The sequence below is a fragment of the Budorcas taxicolor genome, chromosome 17, assembly GCF_023091745.1.
Source record: "Budorcas taxicolor isolate Tak-1 chromosome 17, Takin1.1, whole genome shotgun sequence".
In the NCBI taxonomy this organism is placed as follows: Eukaryota; Metazoa; Chordata; class Mammalia; order Artiodactyla; family Bovidae; genus Budorcas; species Budorcas taxicolor.
In genome coordinates this window covers 72,035,598-72,049,768 of record NC_068926.1, presented here as the reverse complement: position 1 = coordinate 72,049,768, position 14,171 = coordinate 72,035,598, and the positions used below count along the sequence as shown (strand labels likewise).

The following is a 14,171-nucleotide window of genomic DNA, read 5'->3' as shown; positions in this document are numbered from 1 at the left end:
CGTCTGCCACAGCCTGCGGACCGCACCCCTGCCTGGACGGTGGGCAGCCGCCCCCCCGCCCCCGGCACCGCCTTTTGTCCCCACCACGCCCGCTGCCACCGCCCCTGTGGTCCCCGCACCTACCCGCCCTCAGGCCCCTCCCCACGCCGCACCGTGGGTGCACGGGCCGCGGGGCTGCGGGGCAGTGGAGCCTCCTGGTGCCCTGGCCCTGCCGCCCCCCCGCCTGTGCCCGTCCATGCCCCCTTCCCGACGGCGCTCCTCCTCGCCCCTGTCCCGCCCTGCTCTCAGCCCACTCCCCGCCCGCCCCCACCGCCTGCCCACCCACGTGTGCCTGCCTGTGCCCACGTCCTGCCTGCCGCGTCTTCGCCTCGTCGCTGGGTGGGCCCACGGTTATCCCCCCATAACTACCGGCACGTGTCCCAACCCTGCAGAGCGAGCGGCTCCTCCCATTCCGAGGTTCCCATCGCCCCGCGCCCCTTGCCAAACCTGGCTCGGGGTTCAGCCTTGTCTGAATGGACGGTCACCTTCCTGAACACGTTCTCACTTGGTCCCAGGCTCCAGCCTCCCCATCTCTGGCCCAGTGTCCCCGGCTCCCCTACCCTCCTGAGGCTGAGACGACTTCCGCCCCCCACAGCCTCGCAGTCCAGGCTCACGTCCAGCTGCTCCCCTGGCCACGTGTCCTGCCCCCGGGAAGTTCATGAGGCCTCCAGCTCCACAGCCCCTCCATCAAGCCTCTCCCCACCTCAACAGAAGGTGCCGTCTGTCCCAGCGCCGCCGCGGGCCCCTGAGCCCCACACCTCCTCGCTCCCTGCCACACGGGCCCAGGGCTCCCCTCTCTCGCCTGCATCACCGCCCCGACCCCCGTGGCCTCGGGCTCAGGCTCTGCCTCCTCACTACTGTTCTCTGCAGACCGATGCTCTGAGAACCTCCCCCAGATCAGCTGCCTCTGGAAGCCGCCAGGAGCGTTCTGCCTCGCGCCGGCCGAAAGCCAGAGTCTGCAGTGGCTGACCCCTGGCTCCCCAAACTTCCTGCTTCCGCCCCCGAGAGCTCGGAACCAGCCGGGCCTCGGGTCAGGATTCCTGACGCTGACTGCAGGCTTGGGGTCTGCAGGACGGGTGACCCTCAGGTTTGCCAGTCTCCTGGGAGTGGTCGCGGTGCAACCAGGGGCTCCATCAGGCAGGTGTTTACAGGCTGAGCTCTGTCCCAAATGTGGGTGCGTGGAGGGGGTTCTTTAGCAGAGAGTAGGTTAAAAGGGGACTTTAGTGGGTGGTTCTCACGCAGGCTGACCAGCGTCCTTCACAAGGACATGAAGACACAAGAGGTGATCACAGGGACACGGAGGACGGTGGCCACCCACAAGCCAAGGAGAGGCCTCAGGAGCAACCGAACCAGCTGACACCTTGACTTTGCACTCCCAGCCTCCAGACTGTGAGGCTGGCCTCCGGGCCTCCGCACAGGAACCTACTGCTGAAGCCGCCTGGTCTGCAGGGCTTTGTTTGGCGAGCGCGGCAAGCAAACAGCCTGGGCTTTAGGGACAGAGACCAAGAGCTGTCCTCCAAAAGGCCCCCCTGGTGCCTAAGACCCCCGGCTGGCCTGACCCAGCAGCCTGCAGGGGTCTTGGAGGCTGGCTCTCTCGGCCAGGCGAGGGATGAAGGCCCGCTGTGGTGCCTTGAGGTCTATCATCTGAGCGGCTGATGGCTTCCTGGGTGACAGTCAAGCCCGTTAGAAGTAGCTGCTGTTGGCATAGCAACCAGGAGCCATCTTGCGTGCTTTCCAGATTGAAAAAGCTCCCTGCTTCAGAACTGAGGGGAGAAAGAGGCAAAAGCAGAGATGAAATTGAGTTACCGACGGGAGCGGTTGCCATGGCGCCCCGCTGGCCTTGGAGGGGGTCCCTCCCTTCTCCGGGCAGATGAGGGTTTGAGAGGTGGTGAAGGCCAGCCCGCCACAGTGCGGGAGGGAAAGAGAAGCTGTGCTTTAACTAGAGAGGGGAGTGAATAATGGTAACTCATATTTTGAGAATAACTGTACGGCCAATAGACAGAGCTGCTCAAAATCTAAACTCTCAGGCTGAGAACTTGTTTGAAATGTTTGCTGACATGCAGTGTGTCTGCGGTCCCGCACCTGAATGTTGGACTGTGGGGAAAGATGCCACCCCGCCTGCCATCTCATCCCGGAGACGCCGCATTTGAACCGGCTCCGGGGGACGGCGGTGCGGCTGTTCCAGGGTCTGTATGCTGTGCATCAGGCCTTATCAGAGCCTTTCTTTGTGCCAGAGTCTGAGACAGGAGGCAGCTGGGCCTGAATGAGCAAGGCATGCCGCTGCCGTGCGGGAACATCCTGGCAACGGGCCGAGAGAAGAGGCGGCGTGGCCCCAGGGCACTGGACAGGGCCTCCCGGAGTCCCAAGTGCAGCTGGGCGTCACCTGTCCCGGGGGTGGGGGCCTGGGGGCGGGCAGGGTGCTCAGAGCGTGGGGGAGGTGGGGGAGGACATGCCACCACTTGCTGAGTTGCTGAGGTCATTCCCTACTGACCGTCTGTTCTTACAGATTGTGCCGACAGGGGACGTCCCTGGTGGTCCCGTGGTTAGCAGTCTGCGCTGCACTGGGGCGGGTTCGACCCCTGGTCAGGGGACTAAGATCCCATGCGCCGTGCACTACGTTCGGCCAGACATTAAAAAAGGTAAACGAACCGACAAACCGTAACGCTGGGCAGATGCCTCTGTCCACGCGGCTCTTCTCCCAGAATTACTGTCTGGAGCGAGAAACCCAGTCATGGAATTCCGGAGGTAAAGCCCAGCTTCTGACTGGCCCTGTCTCCCTGCCAGGGGTGTTCACCAACAGCCCACCAGCATGGCCTCACAGCTTTGCACATTTGGCGTTTATCACTGCTTTTGCTAAAACGAACCAAACCCAAACAACAAAAGCCCTAGGAAGGAGGGCTTGTGCACAGCAGCCCTCCAGCTTCGCTTTAATTCGCATCTCCCTAACGGCACGGGATACTTCCCCTCGTTTAGCAAAGTTCTTGGACTGCCTGTCGGTCGAGAGTGAGGCAAGGTGTTTGTGTTTGTGAGGGTCTTTTGATGCGCTGGAAGTTTTCTTCTTGGGCCCTTATGGCAGCTGTGCCCCGAGCTCCTGTGAGGTCACCTGCATGGTGGTCCTTATGAGTCGGTGTTCACATCGGATGTGGAGATGTTTCTCTCTAACCCGCTAGTCTGTCCAAAGTACTGGACTGGATGGTTTTTTGCAGTCATTTTTCGAGTAGTCATGTACAAATGTGAGAGCTGGATCATAAAAATGGCTGAGCGCCGAAGAATTTTGACACTTTTGAACTGTGGTGTTGGAGGAGACTCTTGAGAGTCCCTTGGACTGCAAGGAGATCCAACCAGTCCATCCTAAAGGAGATCAGTCCGGGGTGTTCAGTGGAGGGACTGATGCCGAAGCAGAAATGCCAATACTTTGGCCACCTGATGCGAAGAGCTGACTCATTGGAAAAAACCCTGATGCTGGGAGGGATTGGGGGCAGAAGGGGACGACAGAGGGTGAAATGGCTGGATGGCATCACCGACGCAATGGATGTGAGTTTGAGTGAACGACACAGCAGGGGGGCGTGTGTGTCCCCAAGGGCTCGAGCGCCTCTGCCCCAGGGACAGGGGCTCAGACCTCATCTCTCTCCCCCACCTCACTGCCCGCAGACCCTGCTCGCTGGCTCCGGCCAGGCGGGCTCCCACCCTCCAGGAAGCAGTTCTTAAACCAGGCCGAGCTGGGGGTGGGCAGAACCCCTCCTGCATGGCAAGCCGGGGAAGGTGGGGAACCCACGCGCCACCACCTGCAGGCCGCCCCGAGGGATGGGGCCCCTGACGTCACCCAGCAGGTGTCTCCGCCCTATGGGGGTCTGCTCGACTCCCCCCAGGCTCAGGGACGTTTCAGGACCTCACCTTCCTTTGCAGCAGCTGTGCGGCCCCCAGCAGGCGGGGAGTCCTGGAAGGGGCCCGGCCCCATCTAGAGGGGCAGACGGGGGGCCCCTCACAGCATCAGCCGCCTTGTCCTCACCTCACCCCGTGCCGTGTGCGCTGCAGTCATCGGCTGCTCGTTGCAGGGAGTGAACCGGGACCCGTCCGGAGCCCTCTGCGCCTCCTGGCCAGGGCGGGCCAGCACCGATGGGTCACTTGCTCTCCTCAGACACCTGCCTGGCCCAGTGCATAACTGCAGACACATGTCCACGGATGAGGCAGCTGCCCCCGCGGGCCCTCACCAGCCGCAGACCCTCACCAGCCGGCGCCAAGGCTGGATGCTCCGTTCTTCCTGATGAGCTCATCCCAGCCGCCTCCAGACCTCCCCGAGGTCTCGACGACATTCCTGGGACAGGAGGGCGACCGCAGTGAACCCACCCGGGGGCCCCCGGGGCGGTGGGTGTCCTGGGGGCCATTTCTTCGCTCTTTCTGCGGCATCTGCTCTTCCCCTGGCCCCGAGGACCATCTCGGTTCCTCTGGGGAAGGAGCGGCAGGCTCTGCAGGAGGGAGACGGGTGGCATCCCGGGCTGCCCACCCACTTTCCTCTGCGGGCGAGCCGAGCTCAGTGAACAGGAGGAAGGGCGCTGGTGACAGACGCCTGAAAACCCCCGCAGCGTGGGCGCGTGCGTGCGTGTGTGCAGCGCAGGCTTTCACAAGAACCCAGCCCCCAGCTCTTCAGCCAAGGTCAACACGGCCTCCCTGGCCCGCGACCAGGAGTCCCCGTGGCGGGTGCCCCCTGTGGTTGTCACCTGAGTCCTCCTGCTCCCTGGGGACCCCCTGTGGCCCGGCCCCCAGCCAGCCAGCCCCCCATGCTCACGGTCCGGGAACACTCCAGTGGGGAGGTTAAGTGTTCTCTGCTTTGAGAAAGTAACGAACCTCGCTGAGGGTGGGCGGCCAGCTTGCGTGTGCCTGAGCAGCCGGTCAGCCGGTCTACAGACTGCCCCCACCCCCAGCTCGGTCCACACAGACCCCCACCTGCCCCCAGCACCGGGGCCTGAAAGCTGTGCCCTGGGCCACGCCCCAGCCCAGCGTGTGCCCTCTGCGGTCCCCCAGCGTTCCCGCGGCTCACACATGGCTGGCCACCCTTGGGATCAGTGGAAAGGGGGTGCTGGCTCTTTCCAAGCCAGCGGTCACAGCAGGGAAGGGCGGGAAGCCATCCTCAGATGCAGCCCAGCCCCAGCTGAGTCGGGACAAAGCCCCCGCTTCTGGCCGGTTGGTGGGAAAGCACCTCAACGCTGGCCGTGAGCACAGTGCTGTGTTCAGAGCTCCTCAAGCCTGCGCGTTAAAAGAAATCAGGAAACGAGATGGAAAGGAGAGGAAACAGAAATCACTCGCCCAGAAGTCAGTGACTGAAGATGCTTTAATGTTTAAAAACTATTTGGCTACGCTGGGTTTTCGTTGCGGCACGCGGGATCCAGTTTCCTGACCTAGGCGCCTCCACTGGGAGCGCAGTCTTAGCCACTGGACCACAGGGATGTCCCCCGACACCTTCACTCCTGCAGCGAGGGGCTCCTGCCTATTTCCTGCATCCACAGCACAGGGTGGCTCTCCCCATCCATCAAGAGACAGAGACCTGCTCTCAGGGGAGACTCAATTTTCTCACCGCTCGGCTCTCACATCCACGAGTTTGTGGCCCCACGCAGACTCGGAAAGCACCACGGAGCTGCCGGACGCAGGTCCTCTTGGCTTTTTCCACCTGGAAGCCCCCTCCCTCTGCAGCCAGCAGGGTCTGGCTCCGACCACGCCCTCGGCCTCTGCGAGCAGACGTGCCCATCAGCTTCAGGGCTGGGAGCCGGAGGGCCGCTGGCCCAGACTCTTCCAGGGCGGTCTGTGCTCAGGGGACGGGCCTCCCCGGCTACCGCGGGTGAGCCAGCCAGGCCCCAGACCGCACGTGCCTCCCCGCACCCCACACCCTGCTGGCTCGGCCGCGGTTGCACCTGGCTGCCTTGGGGGCCGTCGGCCGCCGTCCCTCCCGGCCCTGACCTGCCCGGGTCAGGGGCGCCCACTGATGGCCCGGCCCTGCAGGCCGGCTCCGGCACAGGCCCCCGGGACTGCCCCTCCTCAGCAGGCGGGCGCCTCAGTGGGACAGACATTGCGGGAGCCACCACCCCGTCCAGAAGATGACAGTGTCCTCAGCCGCCCCTGGTGCTGAGCTCTGCCCCCATGGCGCCGGTCTGGACACGGCCCCCCTGACTGGCCCCGACTGCCCCTCCACCCGAGACCCTCCGTGGTCACGGTCAGCCCTGGACGCGCCAGTTCTGACTCAACAGAGGGGCCTGGGCCGGCCAAGCAGCCGCGCACACTGCTGGCCAGACGGGCCGTGACGCTGCTGACACGGGGGCTCGTTGGGACAACGGTCGGGAGGGGAGAGTGGTCAGGCTCCCGTGTCCACTCAGAGCAGGGCCACCTGACCGCCTTCTGAAGGACGAGGACGGCAGCGAAGCGCGTCCACCTCTGCAGGCACAGTGGTGCCTCACATGCCCGCCAGACACGCCCCACTGGGGCAGAGTCCGCTCACTTCCTCAGAGGCCGTGGTTTCCTCCCAGACGGACGAAAGGCAGGTCTGCTCAGCAGACACCACGGTGAGGTTCACAGCACAGAGGAAGGCCTGCCTCTTGCTCGGAGGCCCCCTCGAGCGGGCGAGGCGCCGTCCTAGGCCCCCTGGCCCACCGCTGTCCACAGGCCGCTGCGCGACACCCTGCAGGGCCCAGAGCCGCACGGCCCACAGTCCCGCCCAGGCTCTGCTCTGGTCTAGAGAGAGGCGGCCGCTGACGCTGAAGCACACGCGGGGAGAGGCGGGGCCGGGCGACGTCCCCCACGGCCAGAGGTCCGCAGGACGCTAAGCCCTGGGGCCTTCGGGGCTCCAGCCGGATGGGCAGGGGCCGGGCGGTGCCCCAGCTTCCCGTGGGGGTTCCAGGAACCAAACGTGCGAATGCTACTTCTGCTAACACGGACACGATTTAATGATTCTGATTTTTTTGTTTTGTTTTTAAAGTCAGGTGCCATAAACATTCAAATAACCCATCTTTTAGAAAGTACGTTTACAGCATCGAAAGAATTAAGATGAAATATAAACCTTTCTACTTACAATTTTTATACAGATTAACCAAATCACAAATACCACAAATAAAGGTTAAGTTGTAACAATATAATGAATAAACACTCAGATTCTTAATAAAATCTTCCTTTACCATTTGTTTTTAACTTACCATTATACTAAGTAATCTATGCAGAATTTTGGGGTACAATACCAAGAAGGCACCAACAGTACGAAGCAGATAGGAAGCAGGCTTGGACCTTTCTTGACTGCTCTACGCGGAGAATGCGCTCCAGGGGGGCCGGTGCAGGCCCGGAGCAGCCCTGGTTTCCCGTCTCTGACCTGCGATGCCACGCGGCCGCCGTGCGGGAGGCCCTGGGTTCCCGCTGCTGGACAAGCCTCTCGTCTGCGCTAAGAGGGTCACTTCAAACACCAGCACAATTTTAAAGCACAAATGCTTTAAAACGTATAAGCAGAAGGACTGCTCAGATTTTCAAAACCACCACATCTACAAAAATATTTCCCTTAAAAACTTGGGATTGTCCAAAACATTGACTTACAAATATAAAAGTATCATGGAAGGGCCTAAAGCATGTGTGCATACGTACGTGTGTTAACATACCATCACGTACTGTAGAAAAGTTACCAATTTAAAACCATATTAACACGCAAGCAACCGAAGGTCCGTCTCCGCCGCACCATCTGCACGTCACTGGCACACGCACGTCGCAGGCCATGCCCCCGCCTGGCTCGGGGACAGACCGGCCCCGGGGCCCCCACACGTGGTCGCAGTAGCAATCACGTGGACACGCCGCCCTCGCCCTCACCCACGCGGCCGTCTCGAGCCCTGGCAGGGCCCCCGGCTGCCTCCTCCGGTGTTCTCTCTCGTGCTCACTGAAGGGACTGGAATGTTTCAACAGGAAGTTCTTGCTTGCGTTTTAGACACCGAGAAAGCCATCGGCCCCAAGCTGATGTGCAGGGGGCAGTCACGGCGGCAGTCGGGGTCACCGGCGTGAATCCACGCGCCCCGACGCGCACGCTTCGAGAGACGCAGGCAGACCCACAGGGGGAGCCTCGCGCACCACAGCCAGCGCTCTTCGAAGGCGCCTTGTGTAGACAGCTGCCTGGCCCGCTGAGCCAAGCGTGCGTGAGTGAAAGGCTACAGGGACTCCGGCACAGGGTTAGTCCTGCCCACCAGACCCGCAGACGGCAAGGGGCGGGGGTGCCCCAAGCCCCCAGGGGTTAGTGACCAAAGCTGCAGCTTTCTGTCTGGTTAACGAGCTGCAGGCTCTCCTCCTAACACTACTTTGGAATGTTAGTAGTAAGCAGAGAAATAAGCGCGATAACCCGCCAGCGCTCCTTTTAAAATGTACCCGGGACAGCAACGCTCCACCTCTCACCGCCCCGTAGGCCTCCACCGGACAGCTCTGTGCACGGCGGCGAAGCCACGACCCTCAGGGACGACACCCAGATGTGGTTCTGGTCTGAGGGGGGAGTCCAGCACCCGCTCTGGCCTGAGGGGGCGAGCCCTTCCTGGCGCTTGACTGGGACACAGGCCAACCTCTAGAAAGAACCAGAGAACCCAACTCACGACTTCTGGGAGTCGTCGGGGTCTGAGAGGACACCGCAGGCCTGTGGTCTGGGGAGAGGAGCATGTCGGAACTGATGCGCTGCTCTGTGGAGGGAAAACCCCTGCACAACGCTGCCTACATGGCCTTACACAAACCCGGGTGTTCAGGCAGCGCCCAGCAGGGAGAGGGCCCGCCAGGCTTCCTGGTCTAAGCACAGCCTGAACCTGACTGTTGGTTCAGACCCCATGATCCAGACGAAATCGACACTGAATCTTAACGTGAGCGCAGAGATAGAGGACGCCCGTTTATTTTCAGGACTGTTCGTGTTAGCAGGCAGTCTTTATATAACCCACTCTCCACTGCTGTCAAAAACCAAACAAGAAGGAAAGGACCGCTGAGAAATGGGAAGCTGAGAACTGAGGGACTTCTCCTAAGTGATCTGTGGAGAGCATTTTCCGTGGAGCACAACTCAGAGGTAACAACAGAGTTTCGTTTTGACCACAGGCGCGTGGCACTTGGACTCATCTCCGCACAGAAGCTGTAACAGTCATGCGAGGGGACAGTGACGGCTGGACAGGCAGAGTGCTGCGCACAGAGCTCGGGGGCAGCCGGCGCGAGGGCCGGGGGCACGGGCGGGCTTCTGCGGGCGCCCCACGCGTGAGCGGGCCCTGGCACAGGGCAGCGCTCGGCCAAGGCGCGCCAGGCTTTAGCACACACTGTCACACCGGAGGTGGAGGGCGGACTTGAGATGCTGGCATGCTGCAGGAGGGAAGGAAATGCGCGGCAGCTGCTCCCGAGACGCGGTGTGCCCCGGCCCGGCCCTCGGGCGTCGGGCGGGCGCCCCGCGGCCTGCGCCCTTTACCCGATCCCGGGGAGCTGCCTCTGCTGGCGGGAGTCCCACAAGCAGGCAGAGCCGCGTGTGACGCGTCCCCCAAGTGCTGTGCCCCCGACGGGGCAGGTGAGCTGCCCGACGCGGGCCTCCTCCTCCCATTTAGAGAAGAGGCGGTGCCCTACACGCCAGACATGCAGTGCACACCTGGCACCCGCGAGGGACCAGCGTGACGTGAGGCGGCGGGAGTGCAAAGGGGGCTGTCGCTGCCGTGACGCGCCCAGGAGACGTGATCGGCAGGGCAGCGGCGCAGGACTCGGGAGGGGAGGGGCCACTGCTTCTCTCGGAGCAGAAGGTGGCTAGTGACTGAAGCAAGGTGGGCGGGAGGGGCCCTGAGGGACACACAGCCGCAGGTCGCCGGAGGCGGCGCACACGGGGCCAGGACAGCGCCCTGGCCGGGGGAGTTCTTTGAAAGCACAGAAGCCACAACTACCGGGAGCCGCCCCTCCGACGGCTCAGAGGAGTCAGGTGGACACGCAGACGGGCTGGGGACAGGCGGGTCAGGAGCTGCAGGAGAGCCGCGGGGTCTGCGTGCCGTCCTCGGGCCCATGTCCTGTGGGGAGACAGACAGACAGATCCTCCGTGAGCCACGGACGCGCTGCGGGGAAACGGCAGTGACGGGAGGACAGAAAAGCGGGAAAGCAGAGAAACTGCTGCAGCGAAGGCCACCTTCCCAGAACCGCCCACGGGACGGGGCTCACCTCCAGCCCCGGGGCACCCGCCCTCAGCCGCCCCAAAGACCTGCCCAGGACCCCACCCCACAGTCGGGCCAGCACCACGCTCCCGGACACCCTTCTTTGGCCACAACTGACAGTACGTGGTGGGATCTGCTTCGCAACCAGCGGTCAAAGCAGCGCCCCTACCTCTGAGGTGTGGCCCACAGGGAAGCCTCCCAGAGGCCTCTCATTTCTCCCTTTGGTCTCTGTCTATTTCTGGTCGTGCTGGTCTCTGCTGTGCACACAGGCTTCTGCAGCTGCGGTGTGCAGGCGGGGTGCCGTTTGCTAACTGGCGGTCCACCCTGGGACGCACGCGTCTTGTAAACGCCCATTCAAGTGGACGCTGTTGCCCCTCTTCTCAGCACGCCCGCCCCGACTCTGGATGGGCAGGTGGGCCAGAATCACCACCCAGAATCATCACCTCCCAACCAGCGCTGCCTTAAATGCCCCAGTTTTCTCTGCCCAAGTGTGATCAGCACAGCCATGGGCTGGCCGGAAGGTGAGGCTGGCAGGCTGGACTGGGAAGGGCAGGAAGGGACCCCTGCCACCCCGAGCCCTGAGAGGCGGCCCTGAGGGCTCACCAGGCCTCTGGGAGGCCCCAGCACCCCTCTAACGTCCTGTCTCACTTGAGGAAATCACATTCCAGGTCAAACCCGCGATCCCTGCCGACAGACCCGCAGTCTCACTGGGAGCAGAAGGACCTGCGGTTCACCACCCTCCCCCAGGACCATCCTAGGGGAGGGGCACGAAGAACTTGTGCCGAAGTCCCTGCCCGGCCCTCCGACGTCCAAGCTGGCCTGTCCCAGGCCTGTCCCAGGAGAGGCCTCAACCTAGTCCTAATCCTCCGCGACACACTCACTTCTAGAGTTCTGAGAAAAGCCGCATGCTCTCCCCTTCCATAGATTCTCTAAAATTGAGATCAGTTTCCTCTTTGGAGCGCTTTAAAAAACCCAACCATCACTGCTTACGGCTCCCCACACCTCGGGCTGCAAAGCTTCCATACGAAATCCCCCTTTAATGACATCTGATAACTCCCTGTCTTCTTCGCCAGGACTCATTTATGGTTAAAGCTCCAGGTACCTGACAAATTTAAGATCGGTATCCCGGCTGGAATCTAGCAGTCTCTTCAAAAATGAGTTCTTTGAGCTTTTCCTTGGGCAAGTCATCCAATTCCATGTCAAACTTGAAAGGTGCTTCGGCGACGGGCTTGAAGATAAAGCGGAACTTTGAGATGAGGGTGCCCATGGCGGGGCCGCTGCCCAGGCTCTGGGCTCCCGCCCGCAGCACCAGCCCCCCAGGGTGGGAGGTGTGCCCCGCACGCCCAGGACCGACAGCAGGCAGCGCCCCCGCACTGCGCTGGGTGGGGAGGGCTGCGGCTGGCTGCCCGGTGCGTCCACAGCCAAAGCCCGGAAGCTCACACACTAGCTCAGCACATCCCAGGGACGGGGGAGCCTGGTGGGCTGCCGTCTATGGGGTCGCACAGAGTCGGACATGACTGAAGTGACTTAGCTTAGCTCAGCACACGCCAGCGCCTGTCTGTGAAGAAGCCTCACAGTGAACAGAAGCCTCACGGCCAATGGAAACTGTGGCGAACGGCCATATTTACGTTAAACAGAACGAACCCTGCTTTTTCTAAATTTAGATACAAAAACCTAAGAATGAGATGGAAAATACTCCAAAATTTTAATAACAGTATCTGTGTAACCGGACTACAAAGTGATGTTTCTTGTATTTTCTGGTGTTTTTTAAGTATCCCCTCTATATAAATAACCAGAAAGTCAGCACTGTCTCTGTGCGTCAGAGATTCTCCTCACACGCTCAGTGCTGTTGTTACCAGGCACCCCAGACCTCATCCCTGCCGTCCTCACACCAGGTCTTAAGGGGTAGGAAAACACACACCCCAAACTCAGCTCTGGCCCCTGAAAAAGGGGAAAGGAGGACACTCGCGGTTGCTCTCCCTGCGGGAGGGCTCGCCCTGTGGGGCCCTAGGCACGCCGTCCTTCTGACGCCCTGGCGCCCAGGGCAGAGAGAGCCTGGGTCTCTCCTCCGCTGCCGCCCTGTCACCACAGGGAGCCGGCCGCCACTGCGCCTGGGGCAGCTGACGGATCCGTGCGCGCTCCCCCTCCAGGCAGGCAGCCCCTGCCGGACTCTCACCTCGTCGCTTGGATCGTAGTACTGCTCCAGGTATGGATGGGCCAGAGCCTGCTCCACCTCGATCCTCTTGTGAGGGTTGAACGTCAACATTTTGTCCAGTAAATCCAGAGCTACAGAGAGAAAGGTTTTGCAGAGGTGAGAAGCCAAAGGGGCAGTCACCGCACCGACCAGGCACTTCCTGTTTAAGTCACGACCCACGAGACAGGGGCGCTGAGGGGGCCGGGCGCGCAGGGGGCCTGCTCCACCTGAGCGTCTGACGGCAGAGATCACACTCAGGAAGGCGGTACGCTCTGCAGAGGCTCCACAGGGAGCCAGGATTCAGGCCCAAGGCTGCCCACAAAACCCGGCCTGGTCCGAAAGCACGGCCCCACCCTGCAGGGTCGCGAGCACAGGCTATGCGTATTACTGCGCTCAGGTCAGCTCCAAGGTCACTTTGGCTGTGGTCACTTCCTGCCCCGTGGCTTCAGCCCCCTCCTTCCAGTTCCGGCTGACAGGCCTGTGTGAAGCGCAGGCCGCTGGAAACACGTTCCCTGCTGGAGACAGCGGGTACGCAGTGTGCCCACGTGCGCTGGGCTCTGCCCCCATGAGTCGCCTCTGAGGCCTGCCACCCCTACCCACCTTCAATGAGGAGTCCATCCAAGTAGTAAACTGCGCTGGATGAGATGAGAAACTCCACACGACACAGGACGGGTTTCACGTCCATAAAGTGGAGTGTGAGAAACAGCAGGATCTTTTTAAAGTCCACATAATGCATTTCTACCTACAGCACATTTTCCAACTAGCGACAGGGAGACACGGGACGCCTGCTGGGCCCCAGTGGCCCCAGGGCCTGCCCCCCGCCCCTGCCCAGAGGGGCCGTCTGCCTCAGGACTCGCGACCCTTGTCTGCAGTGGTCAGAGCCCCCAGCACTGCCTTTAACCCCCACCTCCTGCTGTTGCTAAGAGGGACGCACCCCAGGCGACGGGCATTCCTAAATCAGACCTCGCGTTCCTTCAAGTTCAATCCTAGGCAACAACTTCAAAGGAAAAGAGCTCTTCTCTTTTCTTTGCTACTGGAGAAAGGCCTGGCCTCCAGCCTGCTCCACCTGAGCCACGCGCAGGGACAGGAGGCTGGGGGAGGCGAGCCGCAGGCAGGTGCAGGCCAGGCGCCACGCCGCAGCGAGTCACGCTGTCTGTGCACACGCGTCGCTGGGTGCAGAGGCCACCAGCCCTCAAAGGCCGGATGGCATCCCGCCGCGACCCTGCCTCTCCAGGATCCCACGCTGTCCCCTAACTCTGGGGAGCACAGCTCTGTGGCTCCACCGTCTGCCCCATGGGTCACTCCCCTGCCAGGCCCCAGGGCAGCGTGCCCGGCTGGCGCTCACTCTGAGCCTCCTTACCCACCAGGCGGGACTCTGACTCAGAACAGGGCTGCCGCCTGTCCCGTCCACCCTCCACCCTCAGCTCCAAGTCCCGAGCGGGGCCAGAGGAGGCCGCTGCCTGTGCAGGCTGCGCCACCACAGCCGCGCTTCTCAGACTCTGGGCTCAGAGCCCTGCTGCCAAGGCACCCAGGAGTCAGCTGCCACCAAGGGCTTCACCCCGCAGGCCCCGGGAAGGGTCGTGGGGCCTCAGGGCTGAGGAGCACACGGCTGAGACCCGCGGGGCCCCGGCCAGTCCTGCTCTGCCCCGAGCACGCCGCCTCCCGCTCACGAAGGCAGGTCAAGCCCTCCCCGCAGCTGGCACACATGCCTCAGCATATCCTACAGGGAAACCAGGTTCCCCAGGTGGCCTCCCTGGACATCCCTCCAGCGGGCCCAC

General features: G+C 62.2%; 1 protein-coding gene across 1 annotated transcript in view; it reads right to left on the bottom strand.

The window, feature by feature from the left end:
- Positions 1-6,948: 6,948 nt before the first annotated feature.
- MAPK1 (mitogen-activated protein kinase 1) overlaps positions 6,949-14,171 on the bottom strand; it is a 54,061-nt gene continuing 46,838 nt past the window's right edge. Inside the window, exons 7-9 of the mRNA XM_052654508.1 lie at positions 12,376-12,485; positions 11,302-11,427; positions 6,949-10,058 (exon numbers count right to left, since the gene is read on the bottom strand). Coding sequence (XP_052510468.1) covers positions 11,311-11,427; positions 12,376-12,485 — 227 coding nt within the window. The 3' untranslated portion in view covers positions 6,949-10,058; positions 11,302-11,310. The remainder of the gene's footprint in view (positions 10,059-11,301; positions 11,428-12,375; positions 12,486-14,171) is intronic.